This window comes from Gopherus evgoodei, chromosome 9 (genome assembly GCF_007399415.2).
Source record: "Gopherus evgoodei ecotype Sinaloan lineage chromosome 9, rGopEvg1_v1.p, whole genome shotgun sequence".
Classification (NCBI taxonomy): Eukaryota; Metazoa; Chordata; order Testudines; family Testudinidae; genus Gopherus; species Gopherus evgoodei.
In genome coordinates, this window is record NC_044330.1 from 103,669,593 (window position 1) to 103,695,341 (window position 25,749).

The following is a 25,749-nucleotide window of genomic DNA, read 5'->3' on the forward strand; positions in this document are numbered from 1 at the left end:
TTTCCATGGTTTTTGGAGGTCTGAAGAAACTGTAATGGTGCTCCGGTTTACCTCGCTGCTGCCAACATTGATTACGCTGCTCAATACAGGGCAATGGTTTGAGCTTTGAGTAAAGGCCTGTAGCAGAGCATAAAGAACAACAAAATATTCTTTTGGACTCTAGCAGAGGAGGGGATGATCATGCTCCATCCCTGTGTGTTTGCAGCACTGCTCAGCTCCCTCCATCTCCCCACTGTAGCTGTCATCCTCGAAACCTTGTGTGTGTTCATCTCCTTCTATCCCCCTGTCCCTGCCCTGAATCCCAATGGGAATTCAGGGAGATGAGATGGCTTAATGTTCCTCAGGCTGCTCCATTTATTTAAAAATAGATTACATCTGGAAGAGGGATTTCAGAGGGACAGACACCAATTTGAGGTTAATTTTCCAGTAACTCTATGTTGGCCACAGGTACAAATAAATACGCTCTTGGCAGTGAAAGTGTTGGCACTCGGAGGGGTCCTCAAAACAAGTAAGTTCAGTTTTGCAGTGTAATGGGGGGAGGGGAGCTCTTAGTGACTTTGACACACACACCTTGATATTTGTTGCCTACAAAAACCAGTGAAGAGAAACAATCATCCAGAGTACATGAATCCAAACAAGCATTAATCCAATTTTTATTAGATTTTAAAATAACAGGTTGGCATGGTAGGAGAGCTATCCTACAATGTTTGAAAAATGCATACACATTCATTGTATGTTATGCTTCAAAGAATAACTTCTTGAAGGTGGTGAATTAGTAAATCAGGTGTAGACAGCATAATTAAAGTAAAAAAGCTGGTAAGCAAAACCTTCTGACAAGCCAACTTAAAATCAGTTAATTGCCATAAATCTGTTTTAGCATTCTCCCTAGCTAAACCACAGTAGCAAAACATTATAAACAAAGCCACACCATATACTTACTGTAACTCGCTTTATAGGGTACTATAAGCAAAGGCATTTAATGTCTGTATCTAAAGTACTCATGAATGTATAATTACGAAGCACCATATCTGTGATCCTGGGTGTGATCTTTACATCTCCTACTAAGGGTTTGGGGTTTTTTTGTTTTAGTGGGTGCAGAGGTTTGTATGTTCCTTGTCAAAAACCACGTCATCAAGTGTCAAACTTCAACTTAAGTTACAAAATCAGCTTTTGTTTTACTTTGTGCTAATCATCATGCAGAAGAGACAATATTTGGATATTTAAGGACCTAAAATTCTGGCACCTCGAGCTTTTGTGTTAATGGTTGGCATGAAAGCAAAGTTAATTTTGCAGCTGAGTAAGTTTTGTTACTGCAAAACCTTAAAATCTACAATCAAACAAGCTGAAATATGCTGGTGCTGGACATCTGAACCATTCTGTAAAATGGAAGAAGGCAGAGTTTAATATGCAAGCGCCTTTAGCAGGCCCTTCTGAACCAGCTCAGATACAAGAGCAAGGCTCCAATCCATTTTACAGCAAAGGCTGAGACTGCTCCTTACAGTCTGTGGGGACAGTCAGCGCAGTAAATTTGCTCATTATGATAGACAAAGCGCCTGTTAGCCAAAGGACGGGAACACTTGGTACACTTGAAACAATAATCATGCCAGGATTGGCCTTCATGGCTGACCACAGTGGATCCTCTTCCAAACCCTATTAGAAAGATAGAGGGAGTTATTACAGAAGGTAATTAACATTCCTTTCAATAGAAAGTAACTTGTTCTGTGTTAATGTTTAGTGACTTATAGAGAGAATAGAGTAGTTGGTGGCTTTCCTGGAAAGAACAATGTGCCCTGACCTGTATGAACTCAGCCAGACCTAGCAAGAGCTGGACTTGGTCCCAGATGCCCTGCTCTGCTCTCTCTTGTCTACCTCAGCAAACTCTGCTGGTAAAGAACTGGTGAAAACCCCAGCAGTTGGAATGCAGCTGTTTTGGTGCATTCAGGCCCCTTTAAGTTTCAGCAGCACCTCGCTGCCCACATTGTCCTGACAACTTCCATTTTTAAACCTGATTTGTTTCAAAATTAAACAAAAAAAATCCTCTTCTCCCAGAGGGGTTTCCCAGACCACTTAGAGCCTCACAGGACTCCACTTGAGGCAAGATCAGAATCAGGCCCTGAGTGGCTTAGTCCCAGCTCCTCTAGCACTGGTCTGTCTAGTTTTGCCAATCCTACAGTGAAAAGCCTTTTCTTGTGTGAGTCCTTCCCTCTAAACCCAGCCTTCCTCCAGCTCTTCCAATCTCCCTGTAAAACAGCGTTTAATACATGTGCTACTCCTGTGGGAATTCTGCACACAAAAAATAAAAAAGCTACATGCAATATTTTAAAATTCTGCATATTTTGTCAAAATAAAATAAGCTGGTTTCAATTATTTTGCTAATTTATTTAAACAATACAATGGATGGAGAATGGGAGTGGGGAGTATTGGAGGAAATCACCAACCCCCCCCTTTGTCTAATAGTAATGTAGATAGTATTGACCCTTCTAGTTATTAGTCAACAAGTATATGCATCCATATGCTCAGTGTTACATCATAGGCAGCTGAAGAGCAAGTGAGGGCTGGGGACTGAAACTCACAATTTATACTGGCTACTGACCATCTCCAGAAAGGTCAGTAGTAGACAGTTCATGGAGATCAGTTCTAATCACTAAAGCACCAATAAGCATTTATAAAGCCATACAGTCCATTACACCGCTCTACCAATGTAAAGGAGCCTTAACATTTGTATACTCCTGGGGGAATTCACTAAGCAGGCAGGCTGCTACATTCTGCTCTGCCTGAGGGAGAACAGAGCATGACCCACACCTACATCTTTAGAAACACCCCAGAGTCCTGCCACTCCACGCCAAGTGTGCTGCAATATCAAGCACAAGGGACAGAGTGTCTGTCTCACGTGCATGACTGCCCAGCCCCTCTGCTGGTGATTTACATCTCTACCAGCTGCTTTGGGTGCCCAGAGTTTGCACATGACCAGACATAACCGGTGGATAAGGCAAACAGGCAGGTACAGTGCAGGAGATGGTAAAAACATAGCAGGCTGGGATCAGAGCTACTGCCTGGCTAAACACTGCACAGCTTGCTCCATGTGTTGCTATTCTCAGTCTGCAGTTTTGTACGTGTCGTGTGGGAGAGGGGAGCTGAGGAGGGATTTGGCGGATAAGATGGTGGCTTTAGGGAAAGAGTTATTTTCTACTAAGTTCTATTCCTTTCTATGGATTGTTTAGATCTATGAACTATCAAATCCCATGCCTGCTATTAGAATGCTCTGATAGGTCCAAAAATCGCCTCCTGCTTTCCACTTCATTCCTGTATCCAATTAGCCACAAGGAAGCAAACTAGCATCATGTTCCAGTTCTGCAGGTCTCGGTCACCTGTTACTTAAAACAGGTGTTACCGTTTGGTTTCTTGCTGATGTTCTACATCACACACATTGTATCCACCTACCTGCCTCCTGTTTTCTTACTCTAATTTGTTACACCACTTTTAGCCCAAATGAAGGCCACCTGCTTCTGTCTATTTTAAGCCTAGTCTTCAGGAGACTGCCCTGAGGGTGGTCAAGGTGAAGGGGTGAGAAAGAGCCTGGACACATAAGGGGGAGGAAGGGCTGGATAAAACAATGCTGCTTTTGCTGAGTCTCACTAATTGACCAACCTACCTGTAATGGGGTTCTTGCAGCCAGCACACTTCTTGGCAACAAATGTCTTGTAGCAATCAACACAGTAGTACTGATCCTCCACAGCAGTGAAGCGTTTCCCACCAATCTGCTTTGAGCAGCCAGTACAGACAAAGCACTCTGAATGCCAAGGCTGCTCCTGGTAAGTGATTCCTCCAGAAGTGATGGCCTGGGGCAGAAATGAACATAAGGGAAGCATTCTGCTGTAACCATCACTGCAAATCATTACAGGTAGGGTAGCTGGGTTTCAGAACTGGGGTGAAGGAGCTTGCTACAGTTAGCTCTCGTGTGGGGTTGGGTTCCCCTGTCCTCAAACAGCAACAGAGGGATTTCCCTTCTTTTGAGAGGTTTTTGCCTAAAAGGCACCAGCACAAAGCTAGCTGAGTTTCTCTGTGCTGAACTCTGATCAGCCAGGAATATCCAGGAAATTTTCTCAGCCGTTAGTGTTACAGATATTTTACAGCACTGGTGGTTTAAAGTACCAGCTTTGCACTAATGATTCCAGTAAAATACATCAGCAAGCAACAGCTGTTGACTTTTTAGCAGTGGAAATAAGGCTGTTGTTTGCTTTATTCATTATGCAGGGAAGCTTTCCTTTTGATGAAGGAGTCAAGAAACTAAGCCTAAGTGCCTTTGCTTGAATACCGGCGTCTGGAAAAACTGACAACTCCAGTGAAATCTTTGCTCAATCTGATGATTTTCTCAATTAAAAAAAAAAAAGGTTAAGGTTAGTCCAGCTCATTTTCCTGCTCCTCTGCTCAACTCAATGCTCCCATAGGCAAAGGGCCTCTTCCCAACCCAAGAACTGCCTGGTGACTTACCTTCTTGCACTTAAAACACAGCTTGGCAAACTTATGTTCGTGGCAAGAGACACAGTAGATATCATCTCCTTTGGGGAAGAAGCTGCCTGTTCCTATCACTTGCTTGCACTGGCTGCAGGTGAAGCATTCCTTGTGCCAGAATGACTTCTTGTATTCAACATTTTGGTCTCCTGCAACAGAAAGCAACAGGTTGCTGGTACAGGAATTTGTGCAGCCCACATGGTCACTATTAATGCTTTCAGGGTAATCTGCTGGCAGGCCGCAAGACATGTTATTTACATTGACCCTCCTCAGACACATCCCTGCAGCTCCCAGTGGCCGCTCCCAGCCAATGGGAGGTGCAGGAAGTGGCAGGGGTAGGCCGCCACAATGCCAATTGGGACACTTATGGCCAGCAAAGTTCAGCATCAGCCAGGCTGAGCTCTTGGAGATGTGGGTTCTGGTTCTGCTGCCTGAATGGAAGCTGAGGGCTTGCCAAGATCCTGGCTCTAGTGCTCTCCTCCAGGGAGCCACTGTTGTTTTTAAGGGACCAGGATTAAAAACCAAGTGCTAAGGTAAAGTATAAGCACAAGGCTAAATCACAGACAGAAAAAGGCAAGGGTTTATTTGTAATTAGACCGTGTAAAGCTGGAATAGCTAGGCACGTGCAAGTCACCCTGCCCCTTGAGCACAGGCTTGCATAGCTCCTGACTGGGGGATTAGGCCATGGCATGGTTCTCTGTGTTTTCAGGAGCAGGTCCATCTTCCTGAGCAAGTCAGCCTGGTGCACGGCCATTAGCTGCTGCCTTCCGTGGCTTGTGCTGGATAGGACCATTAGAGTTAGATAAGGTGACCAGCTAACAAGTGTGAAAATTGGGATAGGAGGTGGCACAGGTGCCAACTTTCCTTGGCAGTGGTGGGTGCTTCTGCCCCTGCCCTGCCCCTGACTCTGCCCCCTCCGTGCCTGTATTGGATCCCTCTCCTTCCCCGAGCGCGCTGCGCTCTCTCCTCCTCTCCCCCCCTCCCTCCCAGCGCTTGCCTTGCAAAACAGTTGTTTAGTGGCGCAAGCACTGGGAGGGAGGGGGAGAAGCAGGATGCAGCAGCGCGCTCGGGGGAGAAGGCGGCGACAGAGCAGAGGTGAGCTGGGCTGGGGCATGGATCAGGGAGCTGCCAGTGGGTGCAGAGCAGCCCCGGAGCACCCACAGAGTCAGTGCCTATGGGAGGTAGGGGTAATAGGTCCCTGTATAAGACAAAGCCCCAGATATCAGGACTGCCTCTACAAAAATCAGGACATCTGTTTACCCTAGACTTGGACTATACACCAAGCTGCGTAACTAGCAGCAGTACCTGCAATAATAGCTTTGAAGCAGCCTTTGCATTTGTTTGCACCCTCAGTGGAGCTACAGCTGCTACACCAAACTTTATTGTTTTCCTTTAGCATGAAAGGCTCGTTAACCAGAGACGTGTAGCACTTAAAACAGCGGAAGCAGTTGTCGTGCCAGTAACGGTTTTTGAAATGCAGCTCCTAGGAACAACAAGAACAAAAATGCATCATTGTACAGTGCCGTGACCCCCCCCCCCGCATCTCCTCAAGCACAAACGTTCTATTGACAAGATTTCACAATACTGTCGCACCTTTTCACTCCAAATACATTCCCACTTTAGTGTCTAGCATGACTGAATGCAGCCAGCTCTGGGGTGGAGGACAGCAGCCAACCAGCCACCAAACAGCACCATTGAAAGAACAGGAAATGTTGGTCATGGACACCAGGATAACACTGGATTCTTTAATAGCCATCATAATATATAGGCACTTGGTTTTTAAGACCTCATTTGAAAGGTTGACATGGGGTAGACTGCATAGTACTTTAACCTGTTTCTCTCTGAAGCACCGAGTGGGGCCTGGCACACTTTGAAGCTAGGTTCCAGTGAGGGAAGGTGTGTCAAACCCAGTGCAATGTACATCCCTTGGGCCTTTACTGTCACCAGGCTCCCTGCACTTAGAATGCAGGCTGAGGGGAGCTGGACTTTCCCTCTTAGTAAAGTTCTAAACAAGGCCTAAATCACAGAAAAATATTTGATTTACTGGCGCTGCCTTAAAAAGGAACGTGGGCAGCTAAACTTCCTCGCTGACACAAGGTTATTCTGTGCAAACCCCAGAAATAGTTGTTCCTGGGCAAATGTTGACATTTTGCCTGTGCTAAATGTAGGAGAAGTATCTGCTGTGCAGTTTTGCCCGCACACACGTACCGAAGAAACAGTTACATTTAGCCCAAGCCCATCTTACTAGATCCTTGGATTGCCCAGCAAGCGTCCCCAAGTGGCAGCAGAAGGCCAGAGCTGATTGACACATGCTTCATAACAGTTTTTCAAATAAAAATTTCAGGTAAGAACAGGAAACTACAGCTGAAAGTTGTGTGTGGGGAATGGACTTTCAGCCTCACGTTAACAGATCTTCTGGCCATGGGAACGTATTGCCATGGGGGTCATAGTGGCAGCAGCCCACTGTACCTTGGCATCAGCACCAATGGGTTTCTTGCACTCGATACAGGTGTTGGCACAGAATTTTTCAAAGCACTTCACGCAACAATGGCGTCCCTCCTTCTGCACATACTTCTTCCCGTGCAGCGGGTCACGGCAGTAATGGCAATCAAAGCGCTCCGACATGGTGCCCACGGTGTAACTGCTGGGCCCTGCAGGGGGGAAGGAGGGTAAATTGTACTCTCAGAGCCATTCCAACACACGTCAGATGCGCCTGCCCTAGCGCTGGTCTCCTGGCTGCCTGCCACTCCGTGACACACCTCCATGTGACAGCAGGACTTGTGTTGCCAGGGCCCGCCTGCCAGCAAGGCTAAGGGTATGATACAGCAGCAATTTCACCACAAGCAAAGTTCTTCCAGGGCATTTTAATGGCAGGTGGCACAGAGCTGTTCATGTCAGGGGCCAGCTGCTCTAAATAAAACTGACCTAGACCACACAAAATAGACAGGTTTGGGAGTGTCTTCAACCAGCAGTGGGTCATGGGTGGGCTTTGCCAAGTAGCTGGCTCATGGCAATGCATTACAAGTCCTCGCGCCTGGCTCACAGCCTCTTCCCACCCCCACCACAACAGGCCATCAGTATTGTGCTGTGCCTAATGCATTATACTCAACGGGGACTTAAACCACATCCCCAATGTTTCTTACACACCCATCATCACAAGCAAAAGCTTCGCTGAGCCATGCAGCCAGCAGTAATGCAGCGCGCACACTCAGACATAGTATGAAAAAGAAAATGCTTGTTATGTGCTACAATGGGGAACAGGATTTCTAGCAGCAATGATTGCTGCAAAGGCTGCACAAGCCCCTTCACAGATGCAGGATGCTGTGGACTCAGAGCTGCCTCTATATCGTCACTGCTTTTCCCTTGCCTGGCCCATTGGGCCACAGCCATGTGTCACTGACATCATTGGCCTCCCTGGGGATGGCCGGTTTTAAAATTGTGTCGCTGTGCGCATGTGTATTTACGCAGCATGGTAAGGTCTTGTGACCCAGGAACATCTCTCTCTCTCTTACCCTCTGTTGCCACCAGAGGGCGTCTCATACCCTGTCTGAGGCCAATGTGCCCTACTGCCCTACATACCCAGGCCAATGTGCCCTACTGCCTCAAGGAGCCACGGCCCCCCCCACCTACTTGTTAATGATGGGCTTGCACACAGGGGCAGATTAAGATTTCCTGGGGCATTGGGCCAGTGCAAGTGGGGGGGGACGGGGGCCTTCCACCTGCATTCCGCCCCTTCCATCTGTGGCCCCACCCGCAGCTTCACCCTTTCTGCCCCGTCACCACAGCCTGCTCCCTGTTCCATGCAGGGTTACCCCCGCATCCCACAACCCATTTGCTCCTTTCTACACTCCCCCGCCCCGCCCCACTGCAGCCCCAAGACTGGAAAAGCTCTGTCCCCGTGCCGCAGCCTCGGGACCGCAGCAGGGAGTGAGAGCTCCTCCAGGCCTAGGGCTGCAGCAGGGGACCGGGTGCTGGGGCTGCCTCTGGCACCCCCCACTTTTGCAGGGAACCAGAGTTTGGGGGGGGATGTTCTGTGGGTTTCCCCTATCCAGTGGCATCGGACAGGGTTAGGGGACATGGGGGCTTCCCCACCCTGCCCGGGGCCCCTGTGCACAGCCAGGTGACTAATCTGTCATGGCTTGCATCTGCTCCAAAAGTTGAATTTTGTCAGTGGGAGCAGAAGCCAAAAACTGTGTTTAAACTTCAGTTTTCTATTTGATCTTTGGGGAGCGGGGGCCGGGGGGACAGGGGGATTGAGTTTAAGCCAGTAAAAGAAAGGTCAGAGCAGCTTTGCCTGCCAGGCAGTCCTTGCATACAAGAGTACATCACTCACAGTAACCCGAACATACACAGCTTGAGTCCTACAGCTTGTACCTGGTAATTTAAGAATTCAAGGAGTTCTTCACAATTTAACAGTGAGCGAAGAAAACACCTTGATCAGCCCCCTCCCACGTTTTAAATCACCCTGCAGGAGCTGGAGGGGATGTATGAGAGGTCTGGAGGGGATGTATGAGAGGTCGGATGGCCTGGCATTACGACACAGGAGCGTGAGTCAGGCGATCTGAGTTAATTCCTGACTGTCATTATTTCAGTGAGGACTTGAGGAAGGGGTACTTGCGTATGTTTCCAACTGCACCCTACATTGGTCTTAGGTTTAACATGAAGAAAAAATGAGCTAGAAATTGCCCCAAAGACCCATGGCTCTGCTCATGTGTGACTGCTTGTGCTTTGTCTCTGTCTTTACAGGGATCCAGCAATGGAAGCCTGGCTGCTAGCTTACATTTTGAACTTGGCCCCAGACTTGCAGGAGGCAGATGTGATGTTCTCATGACTCTAGAATTTTCCACTGGAAGTAATGTTTGCCAGCCATGTTGCACCTTGGCTGGGAGTCAGGGATCACCACCACCCCCGCCCCATAGACATCCAACCCTGGCTGGTGGGTCCCTGCTCAGTACCCCAAGGACAACGTCTGTTCCCGTTCCCTATACTTATCCACAGGTAGGATGGGGAGGGTCCTGTCACCATGGCATATAAGCATCTGCACTGAGACACAATCCCCTGTAGTCATGTGTCCAGGGTCAGCAGGGGTGTGTGTGAAAATTCCTTCCAAACCAATTACTCTTCTGACCATGGGGATGTAAAACAGTCTTTGCTAATTTATCCTGACGGGCTGCTTCCCTGTTACACTCAGCCGCATTTTTTCAGCTTACTGTAATGAAAGTGTGAAGTAAACAAGAATTTCCTCCTTGGCAATAGCTGGACAGAGAGATGAGGCTGAGTTCTGTCAACAGAAAACGCCAAGAGGAAATGCAATGACGGGCTCTTGATAGCCCTAAAGCAGGGGGTGGCAGGAAAGCAGAATTAGATTAGACAAAGCAAATGGTCCTTGCTTCCTGTTGCTGACCGAAGTCTGTGCCCTCTGCTTCTTCAGATCCCCACATGCTGGCTTTTCAGGGGCTATGAAGAGCCTACTACAGGGGGGGAAATACGCAGAGAGAAAAACGCTATGCCCGAGCACTTGGCACTTACCCTCCCTCCCCACCCCCTGAATGGAGTTCAGCACAGTACTCAGGATGGGGCTCCAGAACCCCTTTAGCGGTAAGGATGGCCCAGGGGCTAGGTCCCTCGCCTGGGACTTTGGTGCAATGCCCAGCTCAGCCTCTCCCCCAAAGGAAGGCGCCTTCTGCTGAGTCTCCAGGGACCTGTCTTATTCCCCCTCTTTATTATCCACTAGTCCACACAGAGAGCCAGGTGTCCAGGCTCCACTGCCAACTACACCCAGCTGTATCTTTCCTTTTCACAGTTGCCACCAACCATCACAAGGATGTCGTGAGGCCTGCAAGAGCCCAGCATCTAGGTGAAGAGCAGGCGGCTCAAATGAACCCCAGACAAGCCCCCTGTAATCTAGCTGCAAGACAGAAACACTTCACAGAACGAGCTGGGACGCTACGTCATTCCCTCCCCCGTCTCCCTCAAAGGCAGCTGCCTCTCATCGACCTTACCGTGCAAAACCTCAGGGGCCTGCTCAGTTCTTGGCTGGGGACTTGATCCTGCAGCGTGCAGCTCACTCTGGCCACGATTCAGCAAAGCGTTCTGGCATGTGCTACACCCAAGGTTAAAGCAAGAGCTCTGCTGGATTCAGGGCTGGATCTGGCTTTTTTGCCACCCCCAAGCAAAAAAACCAACAACCAGGGTGCAGGGAGGCCGGACCGGCAAACCAAAAAACAAGCAAAGAAGCTAACTTCCGGTGCCACTTACTTGGCAGCTCACGGCTACCTTCCCCAGCCGCGCTGGTGAGCCTCTGAGCGGGCAGTGGCTGCACTCCGGCTAGCGGGACTCCCTGCGCTGCAGACATGCCCTGGGCAGCGAAGTGTGTGCCCCAGCTAGCGGGGAGGGGAGGGCAGGGAGAGGCAAGAGAAGGGGGGCAGCCAGGACTTCCTTCAGCCAGGGCGCTCGCCACTCGGCCCCTCCCACCGCGCTGCCTGCCAGGAGGGCTCTGCCCCGCTCCTGCCTGCAGGCGAACTGAAAGGCGTCGGTCGGCTGGGAGGGAAGGACACGGGCTGCCGGGCTTGCTGCACACCTGGCACCGGCTGGGGCTGACAGAGTGCACAGCCCGCTCCCAGGCGGGCGCTCCCCTCCTCCGCACCGCCATCCCCTACAGTGGTGCACTGAAAGTCGTAGGTGAAACAAAAGAAAAACAAACCAAAAAAACCCCGGCAGGGGGGCCAGAGCAGTAAACCATTAAAAAAAAAGAAAATAAGGCGTCCGTGCTGCCCTAGGATTGGGCCAAATGCCACCCCTTAGAATCTGCCGCCCCAAGCAAAAGCTTGCTCGGCTGGTGCCAGGAGCCGGCCCTGGGTGGATCAGGGCTATGGTGCTCAGCGCCTGCAGGACTAAGCCCTAAACCGTGAAGGCCAGGTGGCATAAACGGTCTTCCAGCTCCAGCTTCCTTGGAAACTGCCCCTTCCTGCCAGGCAAGAACCTGGTGACTGCGGGGCACATGTTCATCCCTTCCAGAGCTCACACCAGCTGGGGCTGAATGTGGATGCAACACACAGGCTCTAGCTAGTACAAACTGCGGCTGCTCTCCTCCTCCATGGGAAAAGCCACCTGGAGCATATTACCCATGCGCTGCAACCCCTCTGGTGGTGGTTCCCACTCTGCCTGTGTTGGCAGGTCAAGGCACTTTCCCAGGCATCACAGTCAGTCATTGCAGCTCCATCATGCCCCCGGGACAATGCCTCTGTCAAAGGCCTCAGGAGACACGTGAAGGCCAGACACGGTGTTCTTGGTGGCACGAGGACAGAGGAAGTTGGACTACTCAGAATCTGAGCAGGTTTAGGGCAGGTGGCAAACTTCCCTTCTTTGAGAAAGATTTCCCACCATCCCGCAGAAAGACAGCAGAGGGAAAAAGGAAATGATAGCTGTATATCCTGAGCGGCGCCTCCTTGTAAATATGTCCTAACATGGATCAGATCCTAAATTAAAGCCCTAAACTGAGCCGTAACCTGGGAGGCAGAGCATCTGGCACCTTCCTCTGAGCACCTGGACCCTGCTGGAGATGGGCTACTGGATTAGATTGCCCCCAGGTCTGGTCCAGCCCTGTTATTCCTAGGTTCTTACCAGGGGAGAGAGAGTCCATTAGGGAATGTCTACACTGCATCTAGGAGCAAGCCTCCCAGGTCGGGTCCTCAGACTGGTGCTAGCAGGACTCGCACTTGACAGCCCGAGCTCCAGCCCAAGGCACAATGTCAAGGCAACATCTACAGCACACTAGCATGACCCTGCTAGTGCACATCCTTGGACCTGGGCTGGGAGGCTGGCTCCCATATGCAGTGTAGACAGATCCTTAGGGACCTCACTATGCAGCTCTACTTTGCTTGGGAAGCCCCTGCATACGATGGTGATGGGCACCCTAGAAACCCTTAAGCGATTCAAGCTTTGAGCCTGCTAAGTTACCATACTCTGAAATTACCTCTGTGAAGAAAAAGGCACCCAGTACTAGAAGTTCACATTAGCGCTCCCAGGACCAATTCTGCCACAGCTCAGCTACTGAACCAGTTCAAGTAGGATAGGGTTACATAATGCGCATCAATTCAAAGCAACTGCAACAGTGCAAGGCAAATGCATTGGCTGCTATGACTGGGGTGAGCTCTGCAGCCTTCTATTACTGCGGTGTAGTGTCAGACCTTCCTAGCCACAGTTACCCTTTGAAAAAACAGCAACTGGGCTTTTGATTGCTGGTTTTGGATGCACAGCCTGCCTTATCCCTATGTCTCATGAAATTCAGTGCCATGTGCAGGAACTGGGACAGACCCAGCTTCCCTTATGGCTTCTTTGCTCCTGTTCTGGGTCACAGACTGGGCCCACAGGACAGGGGCAGGACTAGGTGGGTGCAGAAGAGGTAGGCAAACTCTCGGATTGGTGCAAGCCTTCAAGGCAGTGGAGTTTCCATGGCAATCAGGCAGCCAGGGTCCCTTTGACCCTTGCTATTTATTGCTGAAGTGCTCTGATGCAGCAGATGATGGTGCTTTGACAGCTAGAGGACTTGTTTGTGCCCCTTTCTCTCTGGCCACTTGCCAGTCCCAAGTGACTGGTAATTTTCCACTAATTGACAAGCTAAGGGCTTGAATCCTAGTCTACTGAGGTCAATGGGAGCATTGCCTTTGGTTTCAGTGGGAGCAGGAGCAGGCCCTGGCTATCAACATCAACTTAACACCAGCAGGTCAGTTGTTCTGTTGTGTCTCATTAACTACAAACCAACTAGCAGCAAAAATTCATTTCCTCACCAAAGGAGACAAAGCAGTGCTGAAAGGAACGCTCCTTGGCTGCCAAAGCTCCGGAGGGGCTTCTCTGGAGGTAAACCTTGCCTGATGCTCCCTGCTCAGGCTGCACATTCGTGTAGGTGGCCAACGGGTCACACTGGATTCGATTTCTTCTGATGTTATTAACACATTGAAATATAAACGTAGGAGGCGGAGGGGGTGGGCTCACACCCACTGGTGCTGCCCAGGTTTTCAAGAGGGAGAAATCTCTTTTTTGTCTCCTATTTGGTTTCTGGGCTCCTCCAGCTTTGGGTAACATTCTGCTCCCAGTCACATGCAACCTCACTGACTAATCCAGAACACACATGACCCGTGCGTGCACTCCGAGTATTCCCATCAGACAGTCGCCTCCCTTGTTTGAGAGGGAGGGGAGCTGATGCACATTGAGAGCTGAGCACTGCATAGTGAGCCAGTGGCAGCGATTAGAAGAGAGCTTCCACCATCTCTGGTCTCTTTCCATTTTCATAAAATAGAGCCCAAGCATCTGGGCGAACAGATTTTTACTGGGACCAAGGCCAGTTTTCCTGTCTGGAAACACTGCCTTGCCAAGGTCAGAGGGACAGCGATCTCCTGCTGACAATGCAGCGTTGAGCCCATGCACACCCTGGGACTGAGCCAAGAGCCACATTTCCAAAACATGTAAACCGATGAGAAATATGGAAACTATGTTGACAATGGCCAAATATGTGCGACCTTGTCAGCCGAACAGGATTTATTTGAAAGAAATTGAATTAAGTGCAGTCCAGGGCAGGCAGCATTAGATCATTTCTTGATGTTAGTTTTATGATCCCCTTGAGCAAGACCACATAACTACAAACCCATGTTCCTTCGTTGCAACCGCGTCGCTGAACCTTAATGCATCATGTACTAACAACAGACAACAATGCTACCAGTGTCTGCAAAAGATAAACACAGCACCAGCTACTCCTGCCACACAAAAGCAAAGGAGCCAGCACACAACTCCTGCCAGATTCTAGCTACCAGAGGTTCCATTTTTTGTAAACAGAGGGACTATTTATGGCCTGAAGCATCCTCAGCCATCCCCCAACCCACATATGGAGCATATCCCCTGTGCGCGCGCGCGCACACACACACACACAGAAAGAAGCCCAGCCACCTCTGCAGAGCCTCTCTGAGTGGAACTGGGCCGATCCTGAGGCCGTATGACCTGTTCCACGGAGTCCCCGGCTCCCTAGAAGCCACTACGGGCCGAGGGAGTCCCCAGTAGCATGGCTCCTAGGCTGCCATGAAGCTGGTGGGCTCAGGGAGGAGGCACAGTGGCACAATATGGATGACCTAACACCCCCCACCCTCACCCTGTACTCGACTCGACACTTGGCAGCAGCCACAGCAGTTTATTATTTTGGAGAAGAGAGATTTGTATCCCTTTAGTCACTTGCCCCTATTACAAGCCCCACCACTGAACTTGCCCAAACATCCAGGTACTTCAACCCTGACTCTGTTGTCTGGAAAGCAATCCCATGTCATCTATCGCAATCCCAACACTGGATGTAGGGAAATACCAGGACTGTCTTCCTTCACTTGTCTTTATTTCAGCGCGCAGCTTTACAAAGTTGCATTACAAGTTGCTCAGCGGCTATCCAGTGTACAGTATGGACCAATGCCAGGGCAACACATAATCTATAGCAATGCAAAGTAGCTCTCCACACGCCAAAGCAAGCACTAATCACAGGATACAATCATGTTACAGGCACAGCACATACTTCAAGAGCAAGACAGTGTGGTGCATGTGTTCATAGACTTTAAGGTCAGAAAGGACCATTATGATCATCTAGTCCGACCTCCTGCATAATGCAGGCCACAGAATTTCACCCACCCACTCCTGTAATAAACCCCTAACCTATGTCTGAGCCACTGAAATCCTCAAATGATGGTTTAAAGATTTCAAGGTGCAGAGACCCTTCAAGCAAGTAACCCGTGCCCCCATGCTGCAGAGGAAGGCAAAAAACCCCCAGGGCTTCTGCCAATCTGCCCTGGAGGAAAATTCCTTCCCGGCCCCTAATATGTTCTAGCTCGAAATAACCTCGAACATGTCTGCTTGGGATGCAACTGTTCTACAAGCTAATTTTTTCCTGACCATGGTGTCTAGATGAAGGGAGTTTGAGCAGCATTGTTTAGCTTCAGAAGTGTAACATATGCATCATCAGAATATATTGTGATCCATATTGTCCTTCAGCTTTACAGATTAAACCAATCACTGAGGCAAGAAAACACTAATTGGGAACAAGCAACAACCAGACTTGAATGACTTTCCCACCTGGGCTGATCTCCGCGAGGGGCGGGATAAGCTATGTGTAGATGTGTGGGGGTGTGAACTGCCACAGGAGGATTTGCTACACTATGGGCCAACTCCTCAAACTCCCTTGAGCGCCTCAAGTAATAACAAGAGTCCAAGATATCCAATGACACATGTAATCCTCTTTTTGTTACTCTTCCAAGAGCTCAGACTTCACGGGGAGCAGCAGCACCAATTTTCCTAAAGCAGCTCCAGAAACTAACCCCATCTTAAGCTAGGTATTGAGTTCCCAGCAGCTCTGGCCATGCAATGCCCAGACCTCACTCCCTGGTGAGCTGGGCTACCGCTGCAGGGCAGCAGGCCACACCTTATCACATGTCAGGAAACTGATGTGAAAACAAGTTACAGTTCAGCTGGAACTCTACCTGATCAAAAAGGTGCCAATTAGCTGATTGTGCAAAAAGAGCATCTGCTCCTTTCCAAAGCCACCAATCCTTTCCATCCGTTAGGACATCTTTGGCACTGTGCCAAACATGCCTCAGCTTCCAGGGAGCGCTTTCCGTTTGGCTTTAGCGTCAGCAATTAATTCTACAATATGGTAAACAACTCTGTATTTCTTAATACGTTCTCTCCAAAGGGGACACACCCAAAAAGCTTTACTTACAACGTCGTTTGAAATTGGTGCAAGGGCGATTGCATTCATACAAATAAGCACTGCTTAGGATGACACACTTGAGCAAGCTCTATCTGTGAGCAATACACAATATCCAGGGCTGCGTAATCAACTTCTCTCTGTGAACATTAATTTCTGAACTCTTCTGCAAGGCCCTCCCTCTCCCCCCAAACATAAGAACACTTGTTTTCCTGGCTTTCGTGGCCTCCAGTTTGATTACCTGGAATTCAGTCGGGCTATAAAGCAACACATCACAGCAACGATTTGTTTTAACAAATGAAACTTAAGCATAACTGATAAGCAGAGCACGTAGCATAGGATGTGTGTTAATGTCTTCAGGGAGCATGTACACATGCGATAAAGTTTTAGACAGAAACTCAAAAGGTTGGGCTGTAAAAATGAATAGGGAAACTGTGCTTAAACTTTATTAACCTGTTTGCCACTTAGGAAGGAAGATGAGACCTTAACCTACTAAACTTCTCTTGGTATGTTGAGACATTACAGACATAGCCTCATTTCTTTTATTGCCAACTTCTGTTGATGGAAGAGACAAGCTTTCAAGCTTCACAGAGCTTGTCAAGAACAGTAGTCAGCCTCACCAGGGAGTGAGGTCTGGGCATTGTATGGCCAGAGCTGCTGGGAACTCAGTACCTAGCTTAAGATGGGGTTAGTTTCTGGAGCTGCTTTAGGAAAATTGGTGCTGCTGCTCCCCGTAAAGTCTGAGCTCTTGGAAGAGTAACAAAAAGGGGATTACAGTTGTCACTGGATATCTTGAACGCCTATTATTACTTGAGGCTCTCAAAGGAGGCTGAAGAAGAGCTCTGTGAAACTCAAAAGCTTCCACCAACAGCAGTTGGGCCAATAAAGGATATTACCTGACCTGCCTTGTGTCGCTTAATATCCGGGGACCAACACAGCTATAACAACACTGCAAACAGTATTCTCCAGGTAGCTGAGGAGGTTTTCTTTCAATGCTAGTGCAAATCAGTGCAGCTTCAATGACTGCAATGGGGCTAGGCTGATGTACGGCAGCTGAGGATCTGGCCCATGTATGTAGGATCTCAGTTACTGTACTCTGAATCCCTTCATGCAGTGCCATCTGGTTTGCTACAAACCGCAAAGGTGCCACAAGAATGCACTTGACAGGAAGAACTCTTCCCTTCATCAGTTATGAGGCATGAAGTTAATAGCTCCTCTTGTAAAAGGGGATTGTGGGCTGGTGGTACGGACCCCTAGCAAACCGGACAGAGAGAGAAAAGAAGCACTTAAGGTTCATTTGTGCAAGGAGATTAGCCAAAAGCAGTGTTCTTCCGTGTGTGTGTGTGTGTGTGTGTGTGTGTGTGTGTGTGTGGTGTGTGTGTGTGTGTGTGTGTGTGTGTGTGTGTGTGTGTTTTCTCACCCAGCACATTCTACAAGCTACTATGTTGATAAATGAGCGGTGCTTTTATTAACACATGGGCTACTGCAAGTTCTGCACACATTTTGCAATAGCTATGCAGCCCCATCACACAGGATCTGAGCACCTCAGGTATAACATTGGTCTCTCACAACACCTCTCTGAGCCTGGGGTAGGGACGTTTTACATATGGGGATCCAAGGCAGAGTGACTGAGGCCATAATCCTGCAAACTCTTAACTTTTGACATGTGAGAAGCCCCGTTGAAGTTAATGGAGCTCCTGACATGCACAACCACTTACAGGATCGGGACCTAAGCCACTTGATCATAGTCATGCAGGGAAACTCTGGCACAGCAGAAAATTGAAGCCAAATCTGAGTCCCACACCAGTGTCTCTCATCCACAAGACCAGTAAGAAGAACCTACCGTACAGTAACACGTGGCATACTTGAAGCCGTCTTCGCTATCGAGTGTGTGTTTTAATAATAAATTGCTAGTTAACAAAATGTAAATGTCTTGCTAAAATCTAAATGAAACGAGTGGCTCTATTAACTCGGAGCTGCTGATGCCACCTGCATTAATTTTTACTTTAGAAAAAAAAATGAGAAGTGCCAATGCTCCGTTCTGTAGGCATATTGTACACGTATTACACAAAAGACACCCAAGACTCTGGGCATGAGCTGGGCACATTCCATACCTTACCCCTCTAAGTTTGCAAGGATCTTGTATTCTCATCGAATTAACTCTTAAAGGGCCGTGAACTCCACTTGTTCCATGTGTGCAGTTCAGATTGGTGCCAGCAGGAGCTGGCTACAAACTGAGAATACAATATATTCCCAGAGCCGAGCCATTTGCGATGAGAGGCAGAATGGTAAAAGCGACTGTCATCTTTAGTCTGTTGGTGTAACAATGCACTGGACCGTTAAAAAAAAAATCAGTTAACTTGAGGAAATTGACCAAATTATTAAAATGTCTAACACCCATCAAAAGCCCAAACAGCGGCCAGTCGTTTTAGATAGGGCATTTTCAGTGAGCACCTCACACCAGGTGGTGAGCCATGAAATATGTGTGTGCTAAGGGGTTCACACTACACATGCTTGCTTAACTCCGGTCAATGTTCATGGGAGAGAGAACCCTATTCATTCTTGCTAATGCAGAGGGTCTCTCTCTGTTTGATCGAGGAGGCTACCACTAACACAGAGAAGAAATGCAAAGTAACCACAATCCTTTCCCTAAAGTGTAGCAACCCATCTGTGGTTATATCTTTTACCTCCCTCCATTCTCTGCTGCTGTACATTTCCCCTACTACCAATGATAATACCAAAGCCAGCACATTCCATAGTTAATATCCACAAGCCATTCCTCACCCTCCCACCCCAAATTTGGGGAACATTTGATAGCTTTACTAAAATCACAGTCAAACCACAGGCTTCCCACTGTACTGTATAGCAAAGCATTTACTATTTAAAACCATTTCAAAAGCACTTAATCAACAATATCTTCGGCTACACAGTGTAATAACGTCTATTGTTGCAATCCCAAATGGTTATCATTAATTACAGCTAGCCAATTGTTCAAACCACTAAGAATGTACTAAATAAAGAATCACTTTTACGATACAATATCCTGCTACCAAAACAAAGTTGCACAATATAAAGGTATTTTAAACACAGGACTGGCACTTATTAAATAGCCTATGATATTTCCTTTTTACCTGAATGTCTGTGGTAAGCCATTATTACGGGAACAAATTCACAGGCAGCCCTTAGACAACGGAGTTCAAGAGTTCCTCGGCTGATAAGAATGTGTCTCGTTTGATAACATACATTTAAGGGGAGGCTATTAATACAGAAAGACCCACCCGCAGTTGTCCCCTCCCCAGAGATCACAGATTAATCCCAGTCAAAAATTCTTACCATTTTAGGTGATCCAAGGGAGAAGAATAAGATCTGGTGAAAGTACCATAAACAACATATAAATACCTGCACAACTACTTCAGCATCCAAATTAGTTTTAAAGGCAGAGAAGCTCTATAGGAACTTGACCTCTCTGCTAAAGTACAATTTGGCCTTGGCTTTAGAAATAGCTTACAACTGTTACAACCTGTTAACCTAATGTACAGACTCAAACAGTTTGGGGCTGTGCTATCTCAGTTATACTTATTCTGAGCTGCTCTTTATTTAAAAAAAAAAAATAGGCTAACTGCAAAATATTAAGGTCCAGCTAAAAAAAGTGAATTAGTTACAAATGCCATTCATGGCTCCCCACCAGCTCTGCTAGGTCGAGGGGGAAACCACAGTCAGGCATGCCAGAACCCAAGCAGGGTCCGATCTAGCCATTTTGCCGCCCCAAGCACGGCGGCACGCAGCGGGGGTTGCTCTGCCGCTCGCCGGTCCCGCGGCTCCGGTGGACCTCCCGCAGGCGTGCCTGCGGATGCTCCACCAGAGCCGCGGGACCAGCGGACCCTCCGCAGGCACGCCTGCGGGAGGTCCACCGGAGCTGCCTGCCGCCCTCCCGGCAACCGGCAGAGCGCCATCCGTGGCATGCCGCCCCAAGCACGAGCTTGGCGCACTGGGGCCTGAAGCCGGCCCTGAACCCAAGGCACCTTAACAGTGAATAGGGCACAAATAGGGGGAATTTACATGCACTGAAGATTTACGTCTGGTATTTAAAATCCTGCATAACTTAATGCAATTCGTTTTCACAGCCACAAGTGAGGCTGGCCTGCTCCTGTCTTTATAATAAGCCTCATTTCTCAAGTATTACCCACTAGTTTACAGTGTGAAGTGACAGGAAGCTACGTTAGCAGAGGCCCTAACACCACAGGAACAGCTGTTTCTTTCCAGGCATGGCAGACAGACAGGGTGATCAGTGGTCTGAGCTCAGGGCTGAAAGCCAGGAACTCCTGAATTCTAATCCTGTTTATGACACTGACTGACTGCAGGACCGTGGGAAAGTCTGTTAACCTCTCACGCTCAACTTTCCCCTCTCACCTACTCAGAGGGCGCTGTGAGTATCAGGGAGCTAATGTTGCAATTCTTTTCAACAAGGCCCATCTCTGTGGCCCCTGCACTTTGCACAGCAATTGGAAAAGAAAGTGCTAAGTATCATTGCCAGGCTGCAAAGATACAGTATCGTAACCAGTCTCCTTCACAACTGTCAGTTACGTCTAAAAGTTTCATAAGATTGCTTGAAACGACAAGGCTTGAAAACATTCATTTCCAGACTGGCAAAAAGAGTGGATCCACTTATTATTGATCCAGCAGATAGTTCATAAGAAACTAAAATGTTTTGGCTAAGAAAATTCTCCCAGTCAACATATCAAACTCTAGCAAATTATTGTTGTAGTTCACGACGCCGTGGGAATCAGAACAATTGGCATTTTTAACTGAGCCGGTCTCCTTCCATATAAACAGTGTACATAGCGGATTGTTTTGGCAAGGTGTGTGGTGTTCCCATGGATAACCATCCTTGTTACTGTTTTAGTAACTCTCTGGCATACCACTCCCCCTAGGGTATGTGAGTGCTGGTGGTTCTCGCCACATTCCAGCTTGAGTAATTACAGCCGTCCTAAAATATCCTCTGTAATTTCAAACAGATTTGGTATTCTTCACTTCCTGGCCTAAAGAGCTGTGTAACATTCCTGTGCAATGTTAAACAGCTATCACGTTCCACCCCAGAGATGGTTGCATTTCAATGGGAGTGAAGAGACTCATGAATGGGATGGGACAAGCATTATGTACACACGTCAGTGTTCTGTGGGTATATTAGGGAGAGAGAGTGTGAGGGTGTGAGAGTGTATTTCGCACCCAGAGACACACACACAATGGAGAGGGAGAAGAGGAGAAACAGGGAGAAAGAGACAGGGCAGAGGTTCGGAGAACAGAATGGGTAGAATCCTGGCCCCACTGAAGTCAATGGGAGTTTTGCCATTCACTTCAATAGACCCATAGGATTTCATCCCAGGAGTGTAGTTTGCAACACAGTGTATAATAGTAAGCCCACAAATTTAAAGTTATTACCATGTGGCACAGAGATGACCCATGCCTACTGATACGGGGAGGGGAGCATGCTCAATACAAGCCAAGCAGCAAATCTGGGGGCAGGGGAGACGTGACCCCACATGACCCCTCCCCCAATGTGTCACCTCTTATGTGGCACAATACAGAACAACACGGTCTGGAGCACAGCTCCCTCACTCTAGAGGTGGTGGCATAGCTGTCCTGGGTGGTAGTCCAAGTATAACTGGGCTATAGACAACAAATGAAATTGACAAAGAAAAATGCAAGCAGCTACGCTGAGAAGAAATATCAGTGCACAAATACAGAATGGGGGATAACCGCTTGGCAGCAGCGCTGCTGAAAGGATCTGGGCGTTGTGGTGGTCACTCAATAGGATCAGTAATGCGATGCTGTTGCAAAAAAAGCAAATGCAATTTTAGGTTGCCTTACAGTATAGCATGTAAATCTCAGAGAGGGACAGTACTGTTCTACATGTGCTGATCAGGCCTAACCTGAAGTTTGGTGTCTTATTTGGGTCACCAATGTATAGAAGGATGTGGAGAAACTGGCCAGAGGTGACGACAAAGATGTCAAGGGATGAATGCCCTACAAGGAAAGGCTGCAGGAACTGGGTATCTTTAGCTGGAAAAGAGGAGGTTGAGAGGGGACAGGATAGCCGTCTTCAATACTTGAAGCTACTACATAAAAAAGGAAAAGTTGTTCTCTCTTGCCACAGAGGCAGGACAAAAGTTCAAGTGACAGCACAGCAGATATTGATTAAATCTCAGGAAAACTTTCAAACTGTAAAACAGTAGGACAATGGAACAGATGCATCAGGTGATTGTGGAAGCTCCTTCACTGGAGGTTTTCAGAAGGGGGCTGAATAGCCACCTGTTTTGGGTGGTTTAGACACAACCAATCCCAACTCTTGGCAGGGGGTTAGACCAGATGATCCTTGTGGTCTCTTCTAACTCTATGCTTCTATGGCCCTAGGCAATTTCACACTTCTCTCCAGACCAGTGTTTCACCCCAGTGATCCCCAAGATCTCCCTTTCCATCTCGTTTACTGCTATTCTGGTACTTTCTGGGATGATGATGATGACGATGGTGATGAGGACGATGATAGAGCCCAGAAGGCCACATTGTACTAAGCTTCAGGGAGACACTGGCATTTACATTGAAAAGTGGAGAAGCCAGTCCAACCTGAGTTCCCTATCAATCCTCCCAGGAGAATCAAATACCAGCAGAATTTCGAAGGGCAGTGGACACGGGTCCTTACACCCCAAAGCAATCAGGAGCTGGAATTCATGGTACAGGAGATCTGAGTTCACCTTCAGCCCTGGGCACTTCTTTCTCCTTCTGTGTATTATTCCTGTCTTGCTGAATTCAGGAAGAGTTCAAAACTGTAGCACTAGGCACTGGTCTGCTGGCGCAATGATGAGGATTTGAGCTGTGCCTGTGGCATTTTTTGGGTGACCAGATGTCCCAATTTTATAGGGACAGTCCTGACACTTGGGGCTTTTTCTATTACCCCCACCCCGTCCTGATTTTTCACACTTGCTGTCTGGTCAGCCAAGGCATTTTTAACGTTGGTAGTTTAAAATTTCTTTATTTTTTCAACTAATACAGCAGTTACCCAAAGAGACGTTCCCCCAAAGTGAACTTTTTATCAGAGTGGTGGCTGTCGAGCAGGCAGCATGATTAAGGGAGTGTGTCATGTACCTGAATAAAGAGTGATTCAACATTGTGTTTTCCAGAGTATTTTCTTGACCTGAATCATCCTGCCAGAAAAGGCCTGAGCAGCTTCAGGCTTCTCACATGTCCATCTATCACTTGACAAGACAGAAACAGTCACTTAAATAGAGACAGGAGATAGCCCAGCATTGATGAACTATTAGTCACCATCATCAGAGACAACTGAGCAGCAATAAATATAGAGAGGTGGCAGGACATCATGCCTACATTTCAGAGTAACGTTTTACTTTAAAGCTCTCTGCATGTTGACGGTGCTACACTCAGTGCTGTAAAGTGGCTGATAAACAAATAAGGATACACTGATGGCTTGGACTCCTGGACAAATTCAGCCTCCTCCAATCGCATATTGCCCCATAACCGTTTCTCTTCCCTCCAGCTAGTTTTTGGAATTCTGCCCCCTGATTTGGAATCATGTGTGACAGCAGAGGACAGGTGCAGAGGGTTGTCATTTCAGGCAGTGAACATTTAAGAGGGAATTTAGTGCTTAACATTATACTTCTTTATTCAGTGCATCAGGGACCCATGCACAGTGCTCAATGCCTCCCAAAATGTACTCACAGAACTGACACAAAAATATGTATCAATGCAGTGTTTTTATTCAAATTGCCAATGCCACAAAGGCCAGTTTATACTCGCCCCCAAGAGAAAACACACCTTTCAGCCAAAGATCTCCTGGGAAACATCCCTCCAGCTTTCAGTCCTTCCCTCACATCCCTGTTACGGCTGCAGTGAAAGATGAACGTTGCAGCGTGCCTGGAAAGTGAAAGAACCAGGGCTCCGGAAGAGAGAAAGGTGTTCAGGGTCATGCAGCCTCATGGGAATCACCCTGCCAGCAGCTCCCCCTGACTTGAATGGAAGAAGCTCCAGCTAGGGCATTTCTGCTAATCTCAGCTGCATCAGTGGGGTATCTCCCAGACATCAGGTTCTGAATCAGTCTAGGACATATAAGATCAGCCCTTTGAGCTCCACCCAAGAGATGAGGGGAGCAGCACAGTTCTCGCAGCCAGCCCACCCTCGCCCATTCTGCAAGGCCATCGAATGCTGGGTGACTCCTTCCACGGCCCCAGCCAGTTTGGATGTGATGGAAACACTGAGTGCCATCAGTATGTTGAGCTCACTGCTAGCCAAGGTCCTGACTGACTCTCCCTATGGCCCTGAGGAGGGACAAAACCAGCCTCTGCAGTGCCCCACACAGACTTCCAGAGTGGAGGGAAAATTGCCCCAAACTTCCTTTAGGGTCCCCCCAGAAAGGGCTGAGCAGAACCACTCAAGAGTAACTTACCCAGCCCTACGAGGGACTGCAAGCATCCCAACAAAATCTCATGGTCAGCAGCCACAAAGGAGGCTGACTGATCCCACAGAACCAGCAGTGATGCCTTCCCTGTTCTCATCCTGTTCTAGGAGAAGATCATCAACCCCAGCGGAGCCTGCCCCAAAACCACAGTCTAAACCCCCATAATCAGGATGACTCTGGAAACTGCCAGAGGTGACCTACCACCATCTTCTCAATGACCTTCCCCGAAAATGACCTAAGTGAGGCAGGTCAGTAATGGGTAAAACAGACAATGTCAAGTGATGGTTCCTGAACCGGAGCTGTACAAGAGCTACTCCACAGCCAGTGGGCACACGGCCCAACCCAAGGGGAGGCCGTGAGAAAACCCAACAAAAGAGAAGCGAGCACCTCCCCGCTGGCCTTCCCCAGCCAGGAGAACATGCACCCAACTCCAAAGGCGGTGGCACAAAACACACCTAGCACTTCTGGAGCCTCAGTGAACAGACTGACAGGGCCTCAAGCACAAGAACTAGCCTTGTCCTGTCGTGGACTCAGCACAATGGTGGTGTCTCCACGTGTGCTAAACATGGAAGAAGACAGACCAATCCAGCTCTGAGTGGTGTGAGCCACAAAGCATCATGAAAACTCTTCCCGAGAATGAGGGCTGGGCTCCCTAACAGACCAGAGGCAGCACAGACTCACCAGGGGAAAACCACCCAGTCCGAGTCCTGCTGCAGGAGACCTTGTGGATGACACAGCAAAGGCAAAACTGCATTTCTTTGCCTCCTCCACAGCCACAGTGCACTATAAACCTTATCTATGCGGCACTCAATCCGATTCAATCCTAGCTATCCACCCCAGCCATCTCTGTTCATCCGCAGAAAGCCACACATAAACCATGGTGACACATGGGAGCAAAGCCAGTTGCAGTACAGGTGTTTGTACAGCTGTACTAAACCACGAATAGAGCAGTCTGTGGGTTAGGCTACATTCTTCCTCTGAGCCATCTGGAATCCCTCAGACTCCACCCAGCTAGGACAGCGTCCCTACACTACAG

General features: G+C 48.4%; 1 protein-coding gene across 2 annotated transcripts in view; it reads right to left on the reverse strand.

The window, feature by feature from the left end:
* Nucleotides 1-636: 636 nt before the first annotated feature.
* The window catches only part of FHL1 (four and a half LIM domains 1), a 54,705-nt gene continuing 29,592 nt past the window's right edge, over nt 637-25,749 (reverse strand). The window contains exons 1-6 of one of the 2 annotated variants that reach the window (XM_030575627.1): nt 19,378-19,486; nt 6,982-7,163; nt 5,818-5,995; nt 4,492-4,661; nt 3,653-3,839; nt 637-1,650 (exon numbers count right to left, since the gene is read on the reverse strand). In XM_030575627.1, the coding sequence (XP_030431487.1) occupies nt 1,496-1,650; nt 3,653-3,839; nt 4,492-4,661; nt 5,818-5,995; nt 6,982-7,163; nt 19,378-19,399 (894 nt within the window). In that variant the 5' untranslated portion in view covers nt 19,400-19,486 and the 3' untranslated portion in view covers nt 637-1,495. Of the gene's footprint in view, nt 1,651-3,652; nt 3,840-4,491; nt 4,662-5,817; nt 5,996-6,981; nt 7,164-19,377; nt 19,487-25,749 lie in introns of those variants that run through there. The other variant, XM_030575628.1, reaches the window with a different exon arrangement.